A 24,641-nucleotide genomic window follows, 5' to 3' on the forward strand; every position below is an offset into this window, starting at 1 on the left:
GAAATATTTTTTTTAAAAACAAAACTCTAAATATTTAAATTTTTAAAGAAAAGGAAAAAAAGGCACCTGTTGTTTCACATTCAAATATAAAGGCTCTCGAATTCCAATAATGAAGATGAATATGCAGAAAAGATCAACATCTTCTGTGTCTTAAGTGCGCTCTAAATTGCACAATATCACATTCCCAACAGGGGTCCTATTTCACTCACGCTGCCTCAGAGGAACCTCTGAAAGCACAAGAGAAAAGCACTAACCTTCTAAGCGTAACACTATATTCAAAGAACAGCTTTACAAAATGCTCACAAAGAGCTTCTCTTAAACAAAGTCTGCTGTATATTTTATCTCAAAATGGCCGCCCCACACTAAACATGGCCTCTTAAAGGTCCACAAAATTGAGCACGTGATATTAACTTGAATTTATATTCTCCCCACATACCATGACACTAATGAACCTCACTCCTAAGCCAGGGTATGTGGGATATGATCTCAGTCTCTCAAATTTAATGCTAAAACTCACCATAATACTTACATCATGCCAATGCAACCTTACTTCTGGAGTTCATAAGATGTAACCGATATAAACAACTAATCTAGGTGTGGTTGAAAATTCCCTTTAATCAAGACTGTGGCACCCAAAATGATGGGAAATATAGATGTAAGGCTCACTTTTAACAACCATTAGCACATGGAGCCACTAGGGGCAGGGGTGAGTGGAGATTGTTCCTGGCTGAAATACACTGGGCCACTAAGGATGTAGGTAAGCCGGGTGGGGTCTGGAGGGTGCTCAATTTCAGATGGGGTCTGATCTCTGGAGGAGAGAGGAACTCATCTCAGGAGGAGGGTTCAGGGGTGTCTGAATTGGTGGAGTTAGGAGAAGAAAGAGAGAGAAACTGACAAAGGCCCTTGTGTGGGTTGCAGTCGATTTTCAATTAAATCATCAGATTATACAGTTTACTTTTATTATCACAGTATCTCATGCGGGTCACAGTGGAATTTAGGCTGGGACCTGCATAAATGCAAGAGACAAATAGCAATCTGATCAGATCCATATATTTAATGTGGCATCAAGGCATCAAAAATCACTCCTCATCCCCCCTCCCCCTAGGGACTGGCATTAAATAGGTCTAACTTATCTAGCAACAGTCAGCATTAAAAAAAACTACTGGCTAAAGATTGACTAGATAATGTTTATCATAACCCCAGTATAATATATATTAAATACAGATCATTTTGATTTGGAAGCACACTCAATGCTGATTTTGACATTTGAAAATAAAGATAAAATTTAAAAACTAACTTCTGAGACTCAGACTTCTAGAAGCAATTCCTGAAACATATTTAGTAAATGAGATTTAGAAAAAAAGGTTTGTATATATTTTACTTTATTTTTATTGAAATGTTCCAGTTTTACAGCTTTTTAACTTTATTGCAAAGGAAAAAAAGAGATAACCAAGAACACTTTCTTACAGATTGTAATTGCTTTTTGTTACAATATAATGCCTATATACCGCCCATTAGATCAATCTATCCATTGGTACAGCCAGTGGTTCATACCAATACTGATGACATTGATTTCTTGTTTTACAATCAAGTATATTAAAGAGTTATATTAAAGTTTTACATATACAGTATACTAGAAACCTCTCTGACAAAAGCAGGAGGAGAACAAAGGAACAACTAAAACACCACATGCACACACAAAAAATACCTAACATACAGTGGTGGAAATAAGAATTTGATCCCTTGCTGATTTTGTAAGTTTGCCCACTGACAAAGACATGAGCAGCCCATAATTGAAGGGTAGGTTATTGGTAACAGTGAGAGATAGCACATCACAAATTAAATCCGGAAAATCACATTGTGGAAAGTATATGAATTTATTTGCATTCTGCAGAGGGAAATAAGTATTTGATCCCCCACCAACCAGTAAGAGATCTGGCCCCTACAGACCAGGTAGATGCTCCAAATCAACTCGTTACCTGCATGACAGACAGCTGTCGGCAATGGTCACCTGTATGAAAGACACCTGTCCACAGACTCAGTGAATCAGTCAGACTCTAACCTCTTCAAAATGGCCAAGAGCAAGGAGCTGTCTAAGGATGTCAGGGACAAGATCATACACCTGCACAAGGCTGGAATGGGCTACAAAACCATCAGTAAGACGCTGGGCGAGAAGGAGACAACTGTTGGTGCCATAGTAAGAAAATGGAAGAAGTACAAAATGACTGTCAATCGACAAAGATCTGGGGCTCCACGCAAAATCTCACCTCGTGGGGTATCCTTGATCATGAGGAAGGTTAGAAATCAGCCTACAACTACAAGGGGGGAACTTGTCAATGATCTCAAGGCAGCTGGGACCACTGTCACCACGAAAACCATTGGTAACACATTACGACATAACGGATTGCAATCCTGCAGTGCCCGCAAGGTCCCCCTGCTCCGGAAGGCACATGTGACGGCCCGTCTGAAGTTTGCCAGTGAACACCTGGATGATGCCGAGAGTGATTGGGAGAAGGTGCTGTGGTCAGATGAGACAAAAATTGAGCTCTTTGGCATGAACTCAACTCGCCGTGTTTGGAGGAAGAGAAATGCTGCCTATGACCCAAAGAACACCGTCCCCACTGTCAAGCATGGAGGTGGAAATGTTATGTTTTGGGGGTGTTTCTCTGCTAAGGGCACAGGACTACTTCACCGCATCAATGGGAGAATGGATGGGGCCATGTACCGTACAATTCTGAGTGACAACCTCCTTCCCTCCGCCAGGGCCTTAAAAATGGCTCGTGGCTGGGTCTTCCAGCACGACAATGACCCAAAACATACAGCCAAGGCAACAAAGGAGTGGCTCAGGAAGAAGCACATTAGGGTCATGGAGTGGCCTAGCCAGTCACCAGACCTTAATCCCATTGAAAACTTATGGAGGGAGCTGAAGCTGCGAGTTGCCAAGCGACAGCCCAGAACTCTTAATGATTTAGAGATGATCTGCAAAGAGGAGTGGACCAAAATTCCTCCTGACATGTGTGCAAACCTCATCATCAACTACAGAAGACGTCTGACCGCTGTGCTTGCCAACAAGGGTTTTGCCACCAAGTATTAGGTCTTGTTTGCCAGAGGGATTAAATACTTATTTCCCTCTGCAGAATGCAAATAAATTCATATACTTTCCACAATGTGATTTTCCTGGATTTAATTTGTGATGTGCTATCTCTCACTGTTACCAATAACCTACCCTTCAATTATGGGCTGCTCATGTCTTTGTCAGTGGGCAAACTTACAAAATCAGCAAGGGATCAAATACTTATTTCCACCACTGTATATACAGCAGAAAACAATGTCCAAAATCATAAATGACACATATCCTTAGGTTTTCATGAAAATATGATGGGTTTCAAATAAGCAGCTCAGATTGTTCAATGGTAAGATTAAGAGTTAACACACTAAGATGCTGCAATATGTTCTCCATTGAATAAAAATTCTCAATGTGAAGTTGAAACAAAGTGTGCTACATTATAAGAGTTTCTTTATATTCTGGTATCACTGCTGCATTAAAAGAGATCTACATCAGTGCATGTGGGAAGTATGCATCTCTCTCTCTCCCTCTTATTTTATATATATATATATATATATATATATATATATATATATATATATATATATATATATATATAAAGAGAGAGAGAGAGGGGGGGGGGGTAATTTTGGTTAATAAAACCTATTGTTTAATCATCAACTTTTCCTGTTTCACTTGCAAGTCCTTGCTAATGAACAGCTGTAAAAATCAGTGATCAGCATTTTTTTTCAGAGTCTTTCGTCCTTTCTCTGTTTTGCTCTCTCTCTCCTTTACAATACAGGGGCACATGGTTACGGTTACGTACATAAATCACGCTGAACCGATAGAATATCCCTTGCACAGCTTCGCATGCACACATCAAATGGATAGCGGATACTGCAGCAAAAGAAAAACCCCATAATGTAAAATACAATGCCTGATCAACGGTGGGGCGAGAAGGGGCTGTCCTGGCTTTACAACACAAACCCCCGTTGATCAATATTTTACTGTCTTACTGCAACTTGCTGCAGTGCTTTAACGGAGTACGAGAGTGCAAAAGGAATTGACAGAAGGGACAAGAGGCTCCACATGTCACATGTGCTTCCTAAGAGGATCCGGACTGGGAACTGCAGGCTGGATTTGGTGGAGGATGCTGCGGCAGGTGATTCACGGTGGGCTCAGGTCATTTTTCTACAAACTGGGATTATTTGTAAGCAGGCACCCGGTGTTTTTTCTCACTGTCCCCGCCATCCTAACTATCGTCTTCGGATTCAGTGTGCTAAGTCACGTCAAACTCGAAACTGATCTGGAAATCTTGATAGCCCCGAGTCACAGCTTGGCTAAAATCGAGAGGAATCTTGCCAACAGCCTTTTTTCTCTCGATCAGTCCAAAGCCCAGCTCTATTCAGACTTGCACACCCCTGGGAGGTATGGCAGGGTGATCCTTTTATCCAAGCCTGGAGGAAATATTTTGCATCAGGCTGATCAGATCCTACAGATCCACCGAGCTGTGCTGGAAATGAAGGTGAACTACAAGGGCTATAATTATACTTTTTCTCATCTCTGTGTGTTGAGAAATCAGGATAAGAAATGCGTGCTGGATGATATTATTTCAGTGCTAGAGGATCTCAGGCAGGCTGCCCTCTCCAACAATAAGACAAGAGCCAGGGTGCAAGTGAGGTATCCCAACACTAAATTAAAGGTATGCTCTTATTGCATGCTTTTGCCAATTAAAGAGACAGCACTTCATTTCTTCTCTAGCCAGCAAAGTAAACTGCAGCTTGCTTCGTCTAAAGCATTAGCTGATACATTTTTGTTGTTTCATAGTACGGAAATGAATTATTAAAACGAATGATACAATGACTTCGAAGGGAAACGAGATGATGGAATGGTGGCTGGCTAGAACTCTGTATTCCTGAATTTTCTTTCAGTGTTTTGTTCAATAAAAAGTATAGCTTCCCGTAACTATTTTTATTATTCAGGCTGGAGCAATATCAGGCATTGCTCTCGTACTTGCTACTTTGCAGGGTGCTGATAATTGCTTAGCTTACCTTTTAGCCTGTGGGTTTTCTTGCTGGGATCTGGGAGTGAATTGCTGTAGTAGAAATCCCAGTTTACATGCAATTAGGGGGGGGGGGGGGGAGTAAAGAGACTGAACGTATCTCAGATTATTCCTGTAATTAGCTCTCTTACTGGCTGAGGAGCTGCTCGACTGTACTGAATAATACCAAAGAAAGACTTGGCATTCTTCCTTTATTAAAGCTGAGCATGTAGCTTGAAGCACGTTTATCATTTGAGTGGGAATACCTTTGTTTAACAGTGCTTTTCCACTGTGGAATGATAATCCTTTAAGAAACCTCTCTTCCCTCCCTTCCTCTCTCTGTCTCTTTCCCTCTGGTCATTTCAATATTCCTGACAGTCACAATGTCCTACTCTATGAAAAAGCCAAAGCTCCTCCTTCCTCTTTTCCCCCCCTCCCAACCCATGCTGTTTGTCAGTCCCTTGGAAAGAAGCCAGCCCCCGAGAAGGGTTTCTCCAGATTTAGGAACAGAACCATTACGCAGAATGGCCGGAGGCAGCAAAAGCTGCAATGTCTGGTTTCTAAGTGCGATAATGCTCTGCATAATGGAAACATACAAATGTAAGTTTCTGAAGGGGGCACAAAGAAATCCTATTAATGTGGCACAAGATGACGATCAAGAAAAGATGGAGAAAGTGCCATGAAGAAAGTACAGCCGTTACTGCATCTCTTGACTCTGCTTGCAGCTGATGGTAAGTTTACTTGGCACGAAATTCTCCTACCAGAAATAATGGACCAACAATGTACTGTATGTCCAAAGACCTATCATTAAAAAAACTGTAAAAAAAAAATCACCTGACATAAATAGCCTCCTTTTTTTACATAGTTTTTTTTTCAAGGATAAAAGGTTACAGTAGATAGTAATGATTATGAGCAAAGCGGATCAGAAGGGTATTGCTCTGACTGATGCTTTTAACCGTTTTTTTTTTTAGCGAAAACCTATGATAGCCAAAGGTCAAGCCTCAGTGAGGATTGCACTGGGAAACACAGAATGGGAGAAGACACTTGAGATATTAGACCCAAAGATGTGATCAAAGTATCTGCGATTGACTGATACTAAAGCTGTGGCATTCGATCAGTTGACGCATCTCCGGTTGTAACAATGAGACAGAGAACTGCTATGCTGTATACAATGATTTATTAAGCCCTAACTCATTTGCAGCACTTGGAATAAGGAGGACATTTTCAAAGGCTAGAGTGTTTTTTTTTTTTTTTTAATTCATGTAGAGTGGAATTTACACATGCAGAGGAGGAGTAGCCTAGTGGTTAGTGCAGTGGACTTTGATTCTGGGCATCACTTAACCTTCCATTGCCCCTGGTACAAAATAAGTTCCTGAATATATGTAAACCGCTTTGACTGTAGTTATAAAATCCTCAGAAAGGTGGTATGTCAAGTCCCAGTTCCCTTTCCCTATTTGAGATTCTACATGGAATGTTGAAACTATTTGTAGATTCTACATGGAATGTTGCTACTATTGAAGATTCTAGATGGATGGAATGTTGCTACTATTGAGATTCTGTTACTACTATTTGAGTTTCTACATGGAATGTTGCTATTCCACTAGCAACATTCCATGTAGAAGCCTGCCCTTGCAGATCAGCAATGCGGCCGCGCAGGCTTCTGTTTCTGTGAGTCTGACGTCCTGCACGTACGTGCAGGACGTCAGACTCACAGAAACAGAAGCCTGCGTGGCCACATTGCTGATTTGCAAGGGCAGGCTTCTACATGGAAAGTTGCTAGTGGAGAAGTAGTCTAGTGGTTAGTGCAGTGGACTTTGATCCTGGGGAACTGAGTTCAATTCCCACTGCAGCTCCTTGTGACTCTGGGCAAGTCACTTAACCCCCCCCCCCCCCATTGCCCCTGGTACAAAATAAGTACCTGAAAATATGTAAACCGCTTTGAATGTAGTTGCAAAAACCTCAGAAAGGTGGTATATCAAGTCCCATTTCCCTAAATGGCCAACACACATAAACTGGGGTCAATATTCAGCCTGTGGCACTGGTCATCAGTATTATGTCCTTTTTATGCAGTGACCTTGGCTGATTAAATGCTGAACATCGACACTTAACCGGCCAAGTGCCGACTTCACTCCCGGAATGCCCACAAAATAGCTGGTTTTGCTTTAAGCACTCGCAGGTTAAATCACTTCGAATATTGACTCCTGCGATTTTAGAAAACTGCTATTTTCACATGTAAAAGCCATGACAGCCCCCCCCCCCCCGAATTCTCTAAAATATGCTAAAAACCTGTGTGCAGAAATTTGGACATTGCCCGAATTATATACGTAATTTATTGAATAACTAGCCAATTAGTGCTGATAATTGAGATCGTGACAAGCAATTATTGGTACTAATTGTAATTAATTCAGATTTAAGCACATGCATTTAGGTGCAGGATCCATGCATAAGTTTTACACATGGGTCCAAAAAGGAAGCACAGCCATGGACGGGCCATGGACAGATCACAGGTGTTCCTTTCATTTATACACATTTTTATAGAAGAAAGGGGATCTGCACCTAATTTAGGAGCTTGGGGAATTGGGGATTTACAGTACACCAAAGTTTCATTGGCATAAATGGTCATGCCTAAATGTAGCTGTGGTTCGTGGTGCTAAACGCTATTCTATAAATGGCACCTAACTTTAATAGGTTTCATTTATAGAATAGCACGCAGCACTATTTTTTTTCAGTGTCACTTTTTTAGGCACCATTTATAGCATTCAGTCCATGAAGGGCAGTTCTAAAATCTAGGTGCCTGCATTTACATGCCCCTTACAAGCATGAATGTCTAGGATACTAGCACCGTGAAGAGGGGAGTTCACATGCCCAAGTTAAGATGTGAGAATCCTATATTACATGAGGATCTGTCAAACATAGCGCTTCCTGTAAACTAGGCGCAGGACCATATATCAAAGTCCCTCCACATACAGGGGGAAGCAGCGATTTAACAAAGCTGCATAATGGGAAAATAAACATAGATCCCCTCCCCTCCCAACTAGGTATGGGACCAACTTTGTAAAATTATAGCACCCTCTGGAAACTGGCCTCCATGGCATCCTTCCCCTGCCCTGGTTAACCATGCCTACAACATTATTCCAGTGTGGAATCATCCCCCCAAGCACCAAAATACCTCTCACATGCAGTTCCTCCTGTAGCAGCAATCTCCCCCACCATTGCAACTCCTTTGCAGCAGCAACCCCACCCCCACCCCAATCACCACCATCAGGATACCCTCCACCAGAAGATTCTCTCCACCAGAAGATTCTCTCCTGTAGGATTCCCTTCTAAATGCAAACTCCCCCAATTCCCCATATGATAAGCAAGTACCCACCACATGGAATCTTTCCCCCTCCAGGAGTCTCCCCTGCCCTGCATTTCCCCCCCACTCTCCACCCACCAACTCACTCCCCAGACTTACTAGATCTCTGGAATCTAGTGGGGTGGGTCTGAAGCCCACTGGCTCCTGCCTTGATGATGCTGGTGACTGTGACGATCTCTAGCAGTGATATTGCAGTATTACCACTAGGGGGTTTCAGGCTTCCATATATGGACATTTTGCACATATATGAAAAGCTAACCCTTAATGGTAATTCCGCAATATTACTGCTAGAGGTCTTCGTAGCCATTTTGAGGAACAGCATCATAGAGCTGGGAGAGAATTCTCCCACCCTGCTGGACCCCATGTAAACCTGGTGAGTGGGTTGGGGTGGAGGCTGCAGAGGATGGTGGTCTTTTTTTGCCTTTGGGGTACCACATGTTGGGTGTTGCCCACCACATGGGGGATCGGGTATGGGAGGGGATTGCTGCTGCAAGAAGGGAAAAAGCCATGGGCAAGTCTCCTGTTGGGGGGTTCTGTCATCTGGGGGACTGTTAACCATGCGGAGGGGGGATTGGTGCTGCAGTGAATTGTCTGTGGGAAGGGTGGATATCAGAGGGGGTGCTCAGGGGGATCTAACATCAGTATTTACATCTGCTCCTTACAGAAGACACTTACACATGCCACAGGGCAGGTGTAAATAGAAATGAGTATCATTTCAATGTGAAATGGGAATGCCAGGATACTCCCTTTCCCTGCCCTACCAACACCCTTCTGACATGTAGATGTAGGAAGCATCCCTATATGTGAATGGTCTCCGTTCTGAAATGCCATTTAAACATCTGGCTGAAGTCTCTAATTCAATAATAGCATTTTAGCCTTTCAAGCATTTATATCAGTGTGCCTCACACACTCTAGGGAGATGCATATTCAGTTTGTCTTTTAAAAATTCTGATGGCATGTTCATTTTTTGATATGCTGGTTCTCTCGTATATATTTTAGAGATGTAAAATAAACAGCATCTTAATGAATCCCCTATAATTGCATCTCCTTTTAGGGGTTACATTTTTTTTACACCTCACTTTGTACACTCGGATTTCTTGGCAGAATCGGGTCACTTTCTTGACTATTTATTTCCCTTGAAATCATATCTAATGGTTATTGCCCTTCCAACATGGAGCCTCATATAGGCACTGTTTCGAGTTGGGTGGTTTTTCCTGTCAATGTGCTTTTATATTTAGCTGCTTTCTCTTTTTCCCTTTTAACCCATGTATCCCTATAGTATTTTTAGAGTTTTTTGTAAAACCATATGCTCAGACAGAATGCTTCCACTTTTTGAGATATACGTTTTCATCTTTTCATCATTCCATACTTTGCAGATAATACCTGGCTTCTTAACATGATCTTGGATTTTTTAAAGTAGAACGTTACACTCTTGAACCTTCATCACTCTCCACCTTTTCTCTTGTTGTGTTTTCTTGCTGTTTGGTCAAAAGGATAACGTTCCTTTTTTCCTTCTATAGGACTGTGACTTTTGCTTTGAATTCTTGTCTTTTATACTAGAACTAAGAAAGTACTGCCTTTGCTTTATATTCAGACCTTAGAAACATCACAAGGTCAGTGTCTAGAGTACACATTTTTAATGTGTGTGATTACAGTTTATCCTTTTGATTTGTCGATGTAATTTTATTGTTTTATTTATACAAAGATTGTTATATTTGCTAATAGGATTATTTTGTGTATATAAATCTACTCATTTTACTTTCTGCTTTTAAACTCTTTGATTTATCCTTTGTACAATAAGAGTATTACAACATATCATGTTTTATTGTTGTATTTATATGTATTATATATATTTATATATTCTTTTATGTTTCTCTTAATATCATATGTTCATTTTAGTTTTTACATGTTTTGTAGACTCCTGAGGCAGGTGCGTAGGCGCCGAAACACAGCAGCTGTGTCGAGTCAGTTGATGTTCCTTAATAAAGACCGATAATCGTATATACTTCTTCCTTGGTTTTTTGAAAGCCAGCCTACCCTACTCCCTTTCTCGCTGAACTGCTCTTACATAGGGATTGAGTGTTCTTCCACTTTTTGTGGTTTCTCTTCGCCTATATGCTTTATGACAGATATCAGTGACCATTTTAGTAGCCACCCTGTGGGCCAACTCCATCCTGTTTATATCTTTTTGAAGGTTTGGTCTCCAGAATTGTACACACTATTCTAAATGGGGCCTTACCAGAGATTTATGTAGAGGCACTATCACCCCCTTTTTTTCTGCTGGCCATTCCTCTTCCTATGCATCCTTCTGGGTTTGGCCTTAGCCATTTTTTTAACCTGTTTGGCCATCATAAGATCATTATTTATTTGTTTGTTTGTTTGTTACATTTGTATCCCACATTTTCCCACCTATTGTTAGGCTCAATGTGGCTTACATTGTGCTGGAGAGCTGTGATCATTAGAAGTGATCACTCCCAAAACCTACTCTTTTTTTTTTTTTTAGCACAAAAGTACTTCCCCCTCCCTAAAGAGTATTGCTCCCTCAGGTTTCTGTAGCCCAAGTGCATGACCTTGCATTTTTTAGCATTACATTTTAGTTGCCAAATTATGGACCATTCATCAAGCTTTGCTAGATCCTCCCATATGCTATACACACCATCAGGGGTGTCTGCCCTATTACAGGGTTTTTTTTTAGTCATCCACAAAGAAGTGAATCTTAGCAGACAGCTCTTTCATGATATCACTCATAAAGATATTAAAAAGAGCCGGGCCAAGGACTGATCTCTGTGGTACACCACTAATAACATCCTTTTCCCTCAAAGTGAGCTCCATTTACCACCACCCTCTATCTCTTTCCACTTAACCAGTTTCTAACCCAGTTAGTCACATTATGGCCCAGACCAAAAGCACTCAGTTTATTGATCTGTTGCCTATGCTGGAACAGTGTCAAAGGCTTTCCTGAAATATAAGTGAACCACATCTAGTGATCCCTGTAAGTCCAACTGTTTGGTCACCCAGTCAAAGAAATGTATCAGATTAATCTGACAAGACCTTCTGCTAGTAAAACCATGCTGCTTGAGTTCCTGCAAGCCGTTGGATTCCAGAAACCTCTCTATCCTCTGTTTTAGAAGTATTTCCATTAATTTACTCACCACAGAATTAAGACTAACTGGCCTATGGTGCCCAACCTCCTCCTTACTTCCACTTTTGTGGAGTGGGATCACATCTGCTTTTATCTAGTCCTCTAGGACCATTCTAGACTCTAAAGAAGCTTTGAAAAGGTCAGACAGCAGAGCCAGAATACAAAAGTAGAATATGACACAAGCTTCAACATAGGGAGTGTCTGTCACAATTCCTTTATTGCACCTGAGACCTGACACAAGGCCATGTTTTGGCGGTAAGAACCACCTACCTCAGGGGTCAAAAATACAATATCTGTTGTTGAATGAATTAGAAATCAATGGTGCCCAAAAGGAAATGTGTTGAATACACAGATCCCAAAGGTGTGCAAAAAAAAAAACCTTGGCACCAAAATCGCCACTGTAGCAATCACAAAAGAAAGGGTTCACTACAGTGGTGATTTTGGCACCAAGGTGCTTTTTGCACGCCTTTGGAATCTGTGAATTCAACACATTTGTTTTTGGGCACCATTGATTTCTAATTCATTCAACAACAGATATTGTATTTTTGACCCGTGAGGCAGGCGGTTCTTACCGCCAAAAACACGGCCCTGTGTCAGGTCTCTGGTGCAATAAAGGAATTGTGACAGACACTCCCTGTGCTAAAGCTTGTGTCACACTCTCTACTTCTTCTTTCTTCTCAGACAACAGAGCCACCAGAACCCTAAGTTTCATCACTACCCTCAGATGTATCCTTTCCAGCTCCATCTCTTTGTGTACTTTTAGTTTAGCTAGCTCATGAGCACTACTTCTGAAATTTGGTCAAGATATCTTTTCTACACATTGTAAACTAGCCACTGTACATCAACATCTAAAAAATCCCTCTGCCAACCTTGTCAATCCCTCAAATTATCATCCTGTTTCCCAGCTTGCCTTTATATCTAAACTTACTGAACAGGTAGTGTTTCAACAGATTAGTACCATTTTTAGATAGCACCCATATCAAACAGGAGGATTCCACAAACACCTTTCTACAGAACGTTCTCTGCTAATTGTCTTGGAGTTTGTATATTGTATGCATGATGGCTTCTCTTGACCTTAGTGAAGCATTTGATCTGGTTGATCATTCTAATCTGCACCGTTTAGCAAGTTTAGGTATCGGTGAGACACTGCTGAAATGGTTTCACTCATATCTAGATATTAGATCCTTTCATGTATGCTGGCCCTCTACCTCTTCTCATACTTAGAGGCGTATTTTCAAAGCATTGTATAAGGAACCTATGGAATTTTGTAAGCCTAAGTGCTTTGAAAATGAGCCCCTTATTGTCTGACATATGTGTTCAGCAAAGAGAGAGGAAGTCCAAAGTACAAAATAGCACCAAAGGCCTCCAGGATAGGGACAGCAGTTCTACTCTTTTCCCTGTGTCACATGTGGTGTTCCTCAGGGTTCTGTATTGTACCTATTCTCTTTAACATTTTTCTAGCCCCTCTTGCACTTTCACTTCAAACTCTAGGAGTAACACTTTTTAAAATCAATGTAATAATGTTCAACTCTTATTTACCACTGAAAATCACACTGCACAAGAATTTACTGCTAGCTATCTCATTAATATCTGACTGGATATTCCTAGTGAACTGCACATAGAAAACAAACGTACCATATAATTCATTGTTAACAAAACTCAATGTGACAACTTTAATTCTAGTAATTGGGAAGCATAGCCAGTGCCAGGCAAACTTCTATGGTTTGTGCCCTGATCATGGCTGGACAGATTTGGATGGGCTGGAGTGGGGCTTCGTTGCCAGCCTCAGTAGTTGTTGAACAAGGCCTGTATCAGGCAGGCTTCTACAGTCTGTGCCCTGAAAATGGCAAGGACAAACCAAGATCAAGTATGCATATGTATCACATCATATCTTATGCTATGAATTTATCGTATTGGGCAAACTGGATGGACCGTGCAGGTCTTTGTCTGCTATCATTTACTATAGTACTATGTTATGTTACTATGCTACTATGACTAAATGAACATAAACTATTACCAGAATGATATGTTACCATATACTTCTATGTTTCTAAACAGTTGCTGACAAGTCAAACAAGTCTTGTCCTGTTGTATCCTTCAACAACACTCTAGTTCATGATGTTTGTGCAGGCTATTTTCTCTGTATACTTCCCATGATCTCACAGGCTACATAAAATTCAGTGGCATGCATCAGTTACCCACCCTTGAACTAGAAGGTAGTAGAGAAATCCATTCATAGAAGAGGCAGAGTATAATTTCATGGTAATGCAATTTAAGAAACAGGTGCATTAATCGATTTGGGTTATTAATCTAGAATATATGTGGAGAATTTTCACAGCTTTGTTTGTGCCTCATTAAAGACAAAGGTTTATTTTATATTCCAATAAGATTCAAATAGTAAATATGCTTTTATTCAAGGTGATCTTTTAAATCGCAATATTTTATGCTGCCACAAATCTTCGGATGATCCCAAAGCACATCACCCTACTCAAAGAAAACCATAAAGTGCCCTTAATTCTCTGTAACAACTGCAAATAACTGGCCCTGTCCCTCACCCAACACTATCACCAAATATAGAGAAACTGAGATCATACTCCACATACCTTGGTTTAGAAGTGAGGTTCATTTCTGTCATGGAATGAGCAAAACTAAACCATTTACAGACACTGCCACCAAGCGATCCATTAATCATTTGAAAAATGCTAATATTGTGATCCTAGTAGCAGACCTGGGTTTATGCCATGGGTTCTCAACTCAGTCATCAGGGCATACCTGGCCATTCAGCTTTACAGGATACCCACACACTACATCCATTGTATGCAAATCTGTCTCATGCATATTCTTTATGGGTATCCTGAAAACCTGACTGGCTAAGACTGGATTGGGAAGCACTGGTTTAGTCCTAGCCAACAAAGGCAGCTGGCTAGGGCATCAAATAATGAATGCTGTTCATACATTATAAAACATATAAGAGTAGATGTGAAATTGTCACGCTGCTTGCTTTTATATATAATAATTAATTAGTCTGGCTGATATTCAAAAGTAATTAAAGTGGGTAGGAGCCTCTCCTGCCCGCTTAAATCTCTTACCACCACATAAGTGGCGATGTTCAGTGGCACTGTACTGCTGAATATACCCACAGACCAGCCAACAAAAAAGTGGGCAGGTCAGGGTTGGGGAAGAGCTGGGGTTATGTGAATGCCAGCAATATTCAGAGCCAGCACCCATATAGCTAAGCAGGAGAATTTAGGCCAGCAAAAGGTCATGGCAGCCATTTCACACAGGCAGCCTCAAGGGGCAGGAGTGAGGAGGCTTTGCTCCTGCCCCCGACAACCACACTAGGACCACCAAGGATAGATATAGGACTGAGGAGGTTGAGGGTGGGGGGCTCATTCCGGGGGGAGGGGAGGAGCTTTGATTACCAAGGGAAGGAGGAGGAGAAGAAGGTAGTTTTGGAGGCCAGGAGGGGTATTTGGGGGGGGGGGGGGGGGGCTTTTTAGGTACAAAATAGTTATTTATTTTAAAAATCTGTACACCACCTAAAACCTACGTGGTTTTCAAAAATACACTCATAATAAACCTCATACAATGCATAAGGCAAAATTAATCGTAAATGAAAATATATTTCTTTATTCCTAAGCACTCATTACTGGAAAGAACTATCTAAGAAACATAGAACAGTCAAACTCCGTCTTATGTGGGCCCCAGCTGAATATTGTCCGGATCCCACATAAGCTCTGGCAGCCAGGCCACATAAAATTAGCAATGAATATCTGAAGCAAATCTAGCTGGTGATGGTAAGCCTCAAAAAATGTCATACCCAGCTCCCTGACAGCAGTATGCAGGTCCCTGGAGCAGTTTTAGTGGGTGCAGTGCACTTCAGGCAGGCGGACCCAGGCCCATCCCCCCCCCCCCACCTGTTACACTCGTGGTGGTAAATGTGAGCCCTTCAAAACCCACCTGAAACCCACTGTACACACATGTAGGTGCCCCCCTTCACCCCTTAGGGCTATGGTAGTGATGTACAGTTGTGGGGAGTGGAATTTGGGGGGGGGGTTGGGGGGCTCAGCACCAAAGGTAAGGGAGCTATGTGTCACATCCGTCGCTCCCTCCGGCTGCTCCTCCGCTGGAAGCAGGAGCCGGTGTCCATCGCGGCGAGGGCCGGCCTTGAGCCCGCGGCAATAGCCGCCCAGTCCGGGGCCGAGGCCGTGGGCCGGCGATCACGGCTGCCGGGCTCTCGATTGCCGGCTATGGGGTCCGTACTCGCGCCAGTGGGGAGAATGGCGCCAAGACGCGATGGCCAGCGTCTCCTTCACTTTCGGGCGCGAGAACCCGAAGCTCCGCCTCAGAGGAGTTAGATTGGGAGGCCGGTGCTGTAGTCCCGCCTGGGAGGTCGGACAGAGCCAATCAGAAGGATTCTGTCAGTAACTGGGTTCTGATTGGCCGGCCATGTCGGCTGGGGCTGGGTGGTTGAATGCAGACAGTATTTAAGGAGCAGGCCTGAGATAGGACATTGCTTCAGGTTCTGTTTCCCGAGGCCAGTCTCCATGTGTTCCAGTTTTCAGTTCGTTTTCCTTGCTCTCCTGGTTTTGACCTTTGCGTTGTTTTTGGACTTCTCTGCTAGCTGCCTGCCTTGACCTATTGCCTGTTTCGACTATGCTGTGAGCTGCCTGCCCTGACCTATTGCCTGTTTCGACTACGCTGTGAGCTGCCTGCCCTGACCTGTTGCCTGTTTTGGACTCCTTTGTTTTCCTCCTGCCCTCCTGGCTCCAGTATTGGGTCAGTTCGTCAACCCCGCGGTTCCAGAAGTCCCGTTGGCCGGCTGCAGCTGGGGGCTCAACCCTCGGCGAACGGTGGTCGCCACGGGTGAAGACTTGGGGTTGCACGGCTATCCTCTGAGGTCCTTCGGGGCCTTGCGGGACCTAAGGGCTCACCTTCTCTTCAGACAAGACACTATGCACCTGGGAGCAATTTGTGAAGTCCACTGCAGTGCCCCCTAGGGTGCCCGGTTGGTGTCCTGGCATGTGAGGGGGACCAGTGCACTACGGATGCTGGCTCCTCCCACAACCAAATGCCTTGGATTTGGTCGTTTTTGAGATGGGCGTCCTCAATTTCCATTATGGCCGAAAACCGGGGTCGACCATCTCAACATTTAGTTCGACCATCTCTAAGGTCGACCTAAATTGAGATTTGGGCGTCCCCGACCGTATTATCGGAACGAAAGATGGACGCCCATCTTGTTTCAATAATACGGGTTTCCCCGCCCCTTTGCCAGGACATCCTTAGAGATGGGTGCCCCCGTTTGATTATGCCCCTCCCCATGATTTACAGAGCCCCTAGTAATATAGAATGGAAAATCGCCATGTCCTGACTTGAACATATGAATTCTGCTCTGCACATCCTTGCTAAAATGTCTTTAAATGATCAGCTGAAGCTTCATCTTAACTTATGAACTTATGCTTATAAATTTAGGCCTGCCATTTATTAGCCTAGATGTAGAAGCCTAATTTATGAGCCCTAGTGCTGAAAATCAATACTAAGTTCCTTTTAACTCGCCCTAAATCCGTCCCTGTCGCCACCCACTTTTTATGCTTCATATTGGAGTTCAGTGAAATTTTGAGTATATATTTAAGCAATCAGTCCTAATAAATTTTGAAAGAGGCCGATTTGGGAGTATAAATCTTTCGAATATTGGGCCAAAGTATAGCATAATCTCACTGTACTTAATATCACCGGGCAATCCTACCCATTTATGGGATCAGCGTATTAAAGTGCACTAACCATCAGACTTTAATGTGGCTACACACTGTGTTACTGACATTCAAATGAGGCAGATGGTAAAGGATGCAAATATTTTACCTACAGATGCTTTCACAAAAATTTATCTATCCCACCCAAAGGTGTAGTTAAATTTTTTGCATTAATGCATCTGTGAAGCAGTTTGTGCCCATACTTTGTCACTGTGATAATGGGTACTGAGCTGCACTGCATCTCATTACTTCATTAGCATAGCTTTTGTATTCAAACTCTTGCAAGCTAATTTATGTATGCTCAAAGCAGTGGTAATGCCTGTAAACCAGAATGCATATGCTTATAAACATATTAGCACATTTTAGTACTTTGGTCCTGAAGTCACTGGAGGGAAAACAAGAGTTTTGTATAATGAGAATTTCAAAAGATTAATAATGTTTCAAGAATGTGAAAATTAAAGCCAAAGAATTGCTAAAAGCAGTAAAAGAAGTGATGTGGAGGCATTCAGAAAAACATACAGAAGATATTTTTATAAAGACTTTCCAAGTATTCTCTACATGAAATAGTGTACATGAAATATGTGCAAGCAGCAATCCTAGGCATCATCTTATATGTGCTATAATTAGGTGTTCCTGGGAAGAGGAATGGGTGGAGATACAGTTTTAAAATATACTTTGCAAAAACTCAAAGTATACTACTACTAATCATTTCTATAGTGCTACTAGATATATGAAGTGCTGTACACATTATGGTCCAGATTCTATATATGGCACTTAGAATCTAGGCACATCTGATAGAGACACCTAGGCATATTCTGACGCGCCTAAATTCAGGCACGATATACAGAATATCCCTTGTCTGGGCAGATGTGCCTAAATCTAGGCACGTCCATTTATGCCAGTGAAAACCTTGTGTAAATGCCTGAGCCTACATCTATGTGTGCTGGTACACATTCTGTAACAAAGTGCATAGATGTGATTGATAGGCCCGGCACACCCACAGTCCGCCCATGACTATGCCCCATTTTGCCTGCACGCATGGGTATTCGGACTGTGCGCATTGGAATGTACGTGCACCGCTTTGCAGAATATGCCTGGCAAAACACGCACATAAATTTCTATTAAGGCCTATTAGTGTTGTTAATTGGTCATTATCAGACCATTAGCAACACTAACCAGCTTATTTTCAAAAGAGATCGCCGGCTATCTTCCGACACAAATCGGGAGATGGCTGGTGATCTCCTGAACCCGGCCAAATTGGTATAATCGAAAGCTAATTTTGGCCGGCGCCAACTGCTTTCCGTCGTGGAGCAGGTCCAAACTTCAAGGTAGGGTACAGAAGGCGGGATGGGGGCGGGGCGGGACGGGGGCGTGGTTACGAGATGGCCGGCTTCGCCCGATAATGGAAAAAAGCAGGGAACCAGTGGAGCTGAAGCAACTCCCAGCGACGTGCACTCGGGGTGGATCGGCCCTCCCACCCGCCCCCTTTCCCACTCTAGTGGTAAGAATGCACTCCAGGGGGGGGGGTGCACATGCCGAGGGGGGTGCGCAGTGGCGAACCGCCCCGGGTGTCAGCCGCCCTCGCTACGGCACTGAAGAGAGGGTTTTGTTTTTGTGTTTCTGTGAACTAGATACTCTCTTATCTTCTTTTTTATTAACTGAACCTGTTCCGGGGCAGAGAGAGCAGGGAACCAGCGGAGCCGACACCCCCCCAGCAGCGTGCACCCGGGGCGGACCGCCCCACCGCCCTCCTTCCTACGCCACTGCCTCTCTTATACAAACTGCAAGATACTTGATATAGTACTATATTCCAGTGACGTGCAAAATATGAGAAAGGGAAAAAGCCTCTGCACCCCAACCTCCACCCAATATATAGTCTTAGAGTATGGAAGAAATAACATGGGTCAAATTTTCTTCATCGGCACAAAAAAACCCATATCTATTTTAATCTTGCTAGAATCTTCACAGCAAAATCGTATTCACGGATCCAAAAAAAAAAAAAAAAAAGAAAAAAAAAAGGCTGAAAAGAAGTGAAAAGACCACTTAGCTTTAGACTTCTAACAAATGTGCAGGAAAAGTCAGTCACACCAACTGTGACCAGAGTTTCGCTACCATGGGCTGTCTCAAGGCGTGCATGACAAATCAGTAACACTGAATACAACTCATCTTCAATACACCAGGATCCTAGATTAAGGCGTACTTTATAGAATGAACTTAGGCAAATTTCATTTTGGCACTAAATTTTTAGGCGTGATATATACAATCTAATCCTATATGTATAAGCATCCTAAATATAAGCACATTTATATAACAAAAATATAATAAACAAACAAAAGCCTATCCTAATCCAAAACAAAATAATATTAATAGCAGGGAGAGCTATAGTTCTACACCTTTTATAAATATGTCGAGATAGACACATACAATTGAGACATATGCATATATTTGATCACATATTTGATCTTACCTATATGTACAAGATTTGTTTGATTGAAAAACTCTTAAAGATATACACACAGTTCAAACTCTTTCCACCTTCCCAAACATGGGCAATTATTTGTTTGTGATGACCCAAAGTAAAGTCTATGAATGAATGGAATTTCAAGAACATGATTAGCACAAATCTTCAAATCACTGGGTACTAATTGGAATCTCAATATAACCAAATGCTCATTAGTAAGATAAATCCCTCAGAACTCATCTGAATTCATTTTTAGAAAAATATGTACTGCAGTTGCTAAAGCTTCCTCAGTCAGCAGGATATTAATTTGCAAAACATAACCACTGCCCCTGTAAGGAAAGAAACATTTCTTCTGAATAAGCTTTAGTCAAATAAATGTCCTATATCGAGAACCTCCATTTATGCATAAGCCCATACTTAGTTCATTTGGAGGAGCATTTTCAAAAGAAATGTCCAAGTTGCGATTTGGACGTCTTTGCAAAATGTTGAAATCTGAGGGCAGGGAAAACCGTATTTTCGAAAAAAGATGAACATTCATCTTTTGTTTCGAAAATACCATCAGAGACGTCCAAATCCAAGGACATCCTTAAATTTGGACGTCCCTAGACATGGACGTCTTTGACTTTCGGTGATTTTTGAAACCAAAGACGCCCATGTCAAAAATGTCCAAATGCAAGCCATTTGGACATGGGAGGAGTCAGCATTTGTAGTGCACTGGTCCCCCTGACATGCCAGGACACCAACCGGGCACCCTAGGGGGACTGCAGTGGACTTCATAAAATACTCCCAGCAACATAGCTCCCTTACCTTGTGTGCTGAGCCCCCCAACCCCCCCCCCAAACCCACTACCCACAACTGTACACCACTACCATAGCCCTTACGGGTGAAGGGGGCACCTAGATGTGGGTACAGTGGGTTTGTGGTGGGTTTTGGAGGGCTCACTGTTTCCTCCACAAACATAACAGGTAGGGGGGGTATGGGCCTGGGTCTGCCTGTCTGAAGTGCACTGCAGTACCCACTAAAATTGCTCCAGGGACCTGCATGCGCTGTCATGGATCTAAGTATGACATCTGAGGCTGGCATAGAGGCTGGTATGAAATATTTTTAAAGATTTTTTTGAGGGTGGGAGGGTGTTAGTGACCTCTGGGGGAGTAACGGGAGGTCATCCCAGATTCCCTCCGGTGGTCATCTGGTCATTTTGGGCACCTTTTTGTGGCTTATTCGGAGAAAAAAACACGTCCAGGTGAAAACATCCAAGTGTTCGTCAGGGACGTCCATGCTTTTCTCGATTATGGGTCAAAGACGTCCAAATGTTAGGCACGCCCACGTCCCGCCTTCGCTATGCCTCCAACACACCCCCTTGAAATTTGGACATCCTTGCGATGGACTGCAGTTGGAGTCATCCAAAATCGGGTTTTGATTATACCGATTTGGACGTCTCTGGGAGAAGGACGTCCATCTTACGATTTATGTCGAAGGATGGACGTCCATCTCTTTCGAAAATGAGCCTGTTGATCTCTCTGCTTTACATCTGTTTGGAGGCACTACAGGAAGAGTGAATTTTAATAAGACAAAATAAATAGAGATTTATAAATTTAGAATTAGATTTTATGACTGGGAAAGAGTTCCTCAATTTAGTTTATTTTAATCAACTGCTGTTAACATTGGCTGGTACAGAAAGATTAAGGGGTCCTTTTACTAAGGTGCACTGAAAAATGGCCTGCGGTAGTGTAGGGTGTGCACAGAATCATTTTTCAGCGCACCTGCAAAAATGCCTTTTTAAAATTTTTGCCAAAAATGGACATGCAGCAAAATGAAAATTGTCGCATGTCCATTTTGGGTCTGAGACCTTAGTGCCAGCCATTGACCTAGCGGTAATATCTCATGCGGTAATGACCTACATTCGTCAAATGCTGCTTGGTGCGCGTCTGATACTCAAGTCCGAAAATAAAAATTATTTTTTGAGCGCGCGCAAAAAATGAAATTACCGCAAAAGCAACGCGGTACTCGGGCAGTAACTCCATTTTGGCATGCGTTGGGCATGCGTAGATGCTTACGTGGCTTAGTAGAGGGACCCCTAAGACCTTTGACAAAACTGCAGTAAGTCTTTGCACTTCCCACACCGTAACTGCAAAAGTTAATTTATGTTAAGTGCAAAGCCTGTGTGGTAAGTGCAGGAGGTTTGGCCAGCATCTGTCCTACATTTAGTGTCCAGGGTAGACACTTACCATACAAGCACTGCATCACATGCATTTCTTAAGCTTCAACCAGGGTGCCCCCAAAAGCAACTTCTCTATACTCCAATCCTCCTCCCCCCCCCCCCCCCCCGGGACCTATCAGGCAGTCTTCCTGGAATTCCAGTGGACCAAGATGGGAGCAGTCCCCCTCTGCTCAAATCTGACACTGCCCTGGGTGCAAAATGGTGGCAATGACCCTAGCAGTAGTCTTGCTGTATTACTGCTTGGGATCATCCCTCCATCTAAGTAGAATCAAACATTTACACCTTTTCTTGAGAAAGCATAATGTCTTGAATGTAGGTGCTATTGTTGCTGGATTTCGACTAGGATATTATAAAGTTATATAGGTGTTTATGGGGCTTATTTTTAAAAGAGAAAAACATCCAAAAATTGGCATAAATCTGTACTTGGATGTTTTTCTCACAAACCGTCCAAATTGATATTTTCAAAAGCAATTTTTAGATGTTTTTCTTTGAAGTCCATCAGAAATGCATTCAAATCACAAGGGGGCATGTGAGGGGCGTGTTAAGAGTGGGATCCGGGAATTCCTTACACTTGGATGTTTTTCTGTCATAATGGAACAAAACAAAAAATATCCAGGGCTGTAAGTTGGATGTTTTGGTCTAGACCTGTTTTATTAATGAATAAGCTACAAAAAAGTGCCCTAAATGACCATATGACCACTTCAGGAATAAAGGAATGAAAACCTCCTTACTCCACTGATCCCCTCCCACCCTGCAAAGATGTAAATGAAACAGTACATACCAGCCTCTATGACAGCTTCTGATGTTATGGCCAGTCCTAACAGAGCAACAAGCAGGTTCCTAGAATAGCCTAGTGGTCAGTACAGTACACTGTACAGAAGGTGACCCAGGCCCATAATACACTCTATTACACTTGTGGTGGAAAGCGTCACCCAAACCTACTGTACCCACATATAGGTGACACCTGCAGTCATAAGGGCTATTGTAGTGGTAATGGTGAGATGTGTATCTAGGACATTGTATGACCCCTAGGATTCCTCACTGCTCTGATGGGATGCCTGTGTGGCTAGTCTACTAGGAAATCTGGCTCCTCCTACATCCCAGTGACTTGATTTTATGCGTTTTTCACTTGGACATTTTTTTTTGGGGGGGGGGGGGGGGGCGGGGATGGTCCAAAAAGATAGACGTACTAAGCACAACATATAGGAAATGGTAATTTTCAAAGAAAAAAGAGAGACATTTTTCTGGTTTGAAAATCGTCATTTTCACTACTTGATTTTTAGACGTTTTCAGCAATATGTCCAAAGTCAGATTTAGACGTCATATCGAAAATGCATCTCCATGTGTCTTTATAAAATAGCACCACAACATGCATTCCTGATTACTTAATCTAGGTGTCCTGATACAAAATTAATGCATAACAGTTCTGTTTCTCTGGAGAGCTTACAATCTATGGGGCCCTTTTATTAAGCTGCGTTAGTAAGTAGGAGTATTCCAAGTATTTTTTTTATTGCAGGTCATGGGTTAATGTTGCTATTAGCACACTACCTGCTGAGATTTAACACTGGACAACTTACCACCTCCTGTTTAAGAGGTGGTAAGTGTGTTAAGTCTGCGTTAGCCAGTTAGTGAATGGCAAGTGTAACATGCTAGCTGGCTAATGCTCCTACGCTCACTTTCTGCCCATGCCAAACCACCTGACAGAAAAAATGAGTAATGTGTGGTTTAATGCACAGAAACAGACTACTACAGAACCTCTTACCATGGTTGAGCAGTAGCATGTTTCTGGGCACTAACTTGCATTAAGAGCTTAATGCATTTTAGTAAAAGGGGTCCTTAGAGCAGTACAAAAGTAAGATAACATTTCCATACAACAAAACATAAATTATAATCCACTAAATCTAATGTAACATGGACTAGATGAGCTTTTCATTTTTGTCCTTAAACACATTTAATTGCTCTCTGTTTGTGATGTTAAGAATGAGAAAGATGATAAAGGATGAGGGTAAGATAATTTTATAAAGTAAAAAAGTAAGGAGTAAAATAGATGGATAAAAGAATAAGAAGGGGTTGTAATAAAAAAAATGGGATAACAGATGGTCAGCCACTATGTTATTCGTCAATGAGGATGTCTCTTCCTATAATACTATTCTCTCCTCTGCTCTGGATACTCTCACTCCTTCCATTCCTTTTTCTATAAGGCGTACCAAACCCCAGCCTTGGCTGACCTCTAGAATCCACTACCTACAATCCTGTGCCTGATCTTCCGAATACCTTTGGCTGAATTTCCATGCCCATACTGACTTCATACATTTCAAATTCTTACTGACCTCCTTCCAGTTTGCTCTTTCACTTGCCAAACAGGACTACTATATCCAGTTGACAAACTCTCTTGGCTCAAACCCTTGGCATCTCTTTGCCACACTGAACTCTCCTCAAAGTGCCTTCATCTCCAACTCCCCCTTCACTTTCTCCCCAGGCTTTGGCTGAGTACTTTCATGATAAGAGTCACAATATTAACCTTGGATTCTCAATCAAATCACCTCCGCCTCTCCTTCCCTTAGTCCATTTTCTCAACCCTCCTTCAACCCCTGCCTCCTTTTCTTTCTCTTCTGAAATCTC

General features: G+C 42.4%; 1 protein-coding gene across 2 annotated transcripts in view; it reads left to right on the forward strand.

Annotated features, from left to right (window-relative positions):
• Nucleotides 1-4,142: 4,142 nt before the first annotated feature.
• Nucleotides 4,143-24,641, forward strand: part of PTCHD4 (patched domain containing 4) — a 77,341-nt gene continuing 56,842 nt past the window's right edge. Inside the window, exon 1 of one of the 2 annotated variants that reach the window (XM_030195582.1) lies at nucleotides 4,143-4,748. In XM_030195582.1, coding sequence (XP_030051442.1) covers nucleotides 4,143-4,748 — 606 coding nt within the window. The remainder of the gene's footprint in view (nucleotides 4,749-24,641) is intronic. The other variant, XM_030195583.1, reaches the window with a different exon arrangement.

The sequence above is a fragment of the Microcaecilia unicolor genome, chromosome 3 (assembly GCF_901765095.1).
Source record: "Microcaecilia unicolor chromosome 3, aMicUni1.1, whole genome shotgun sequence".
NCBI classification, from domain to species: domain Eukaryota; kingdom Metazoa; phylum Chordata; class Amphibia; order Gymnophiona; family Siphonopidae; genus Microcaecilia; species Microcaecilia unicolor.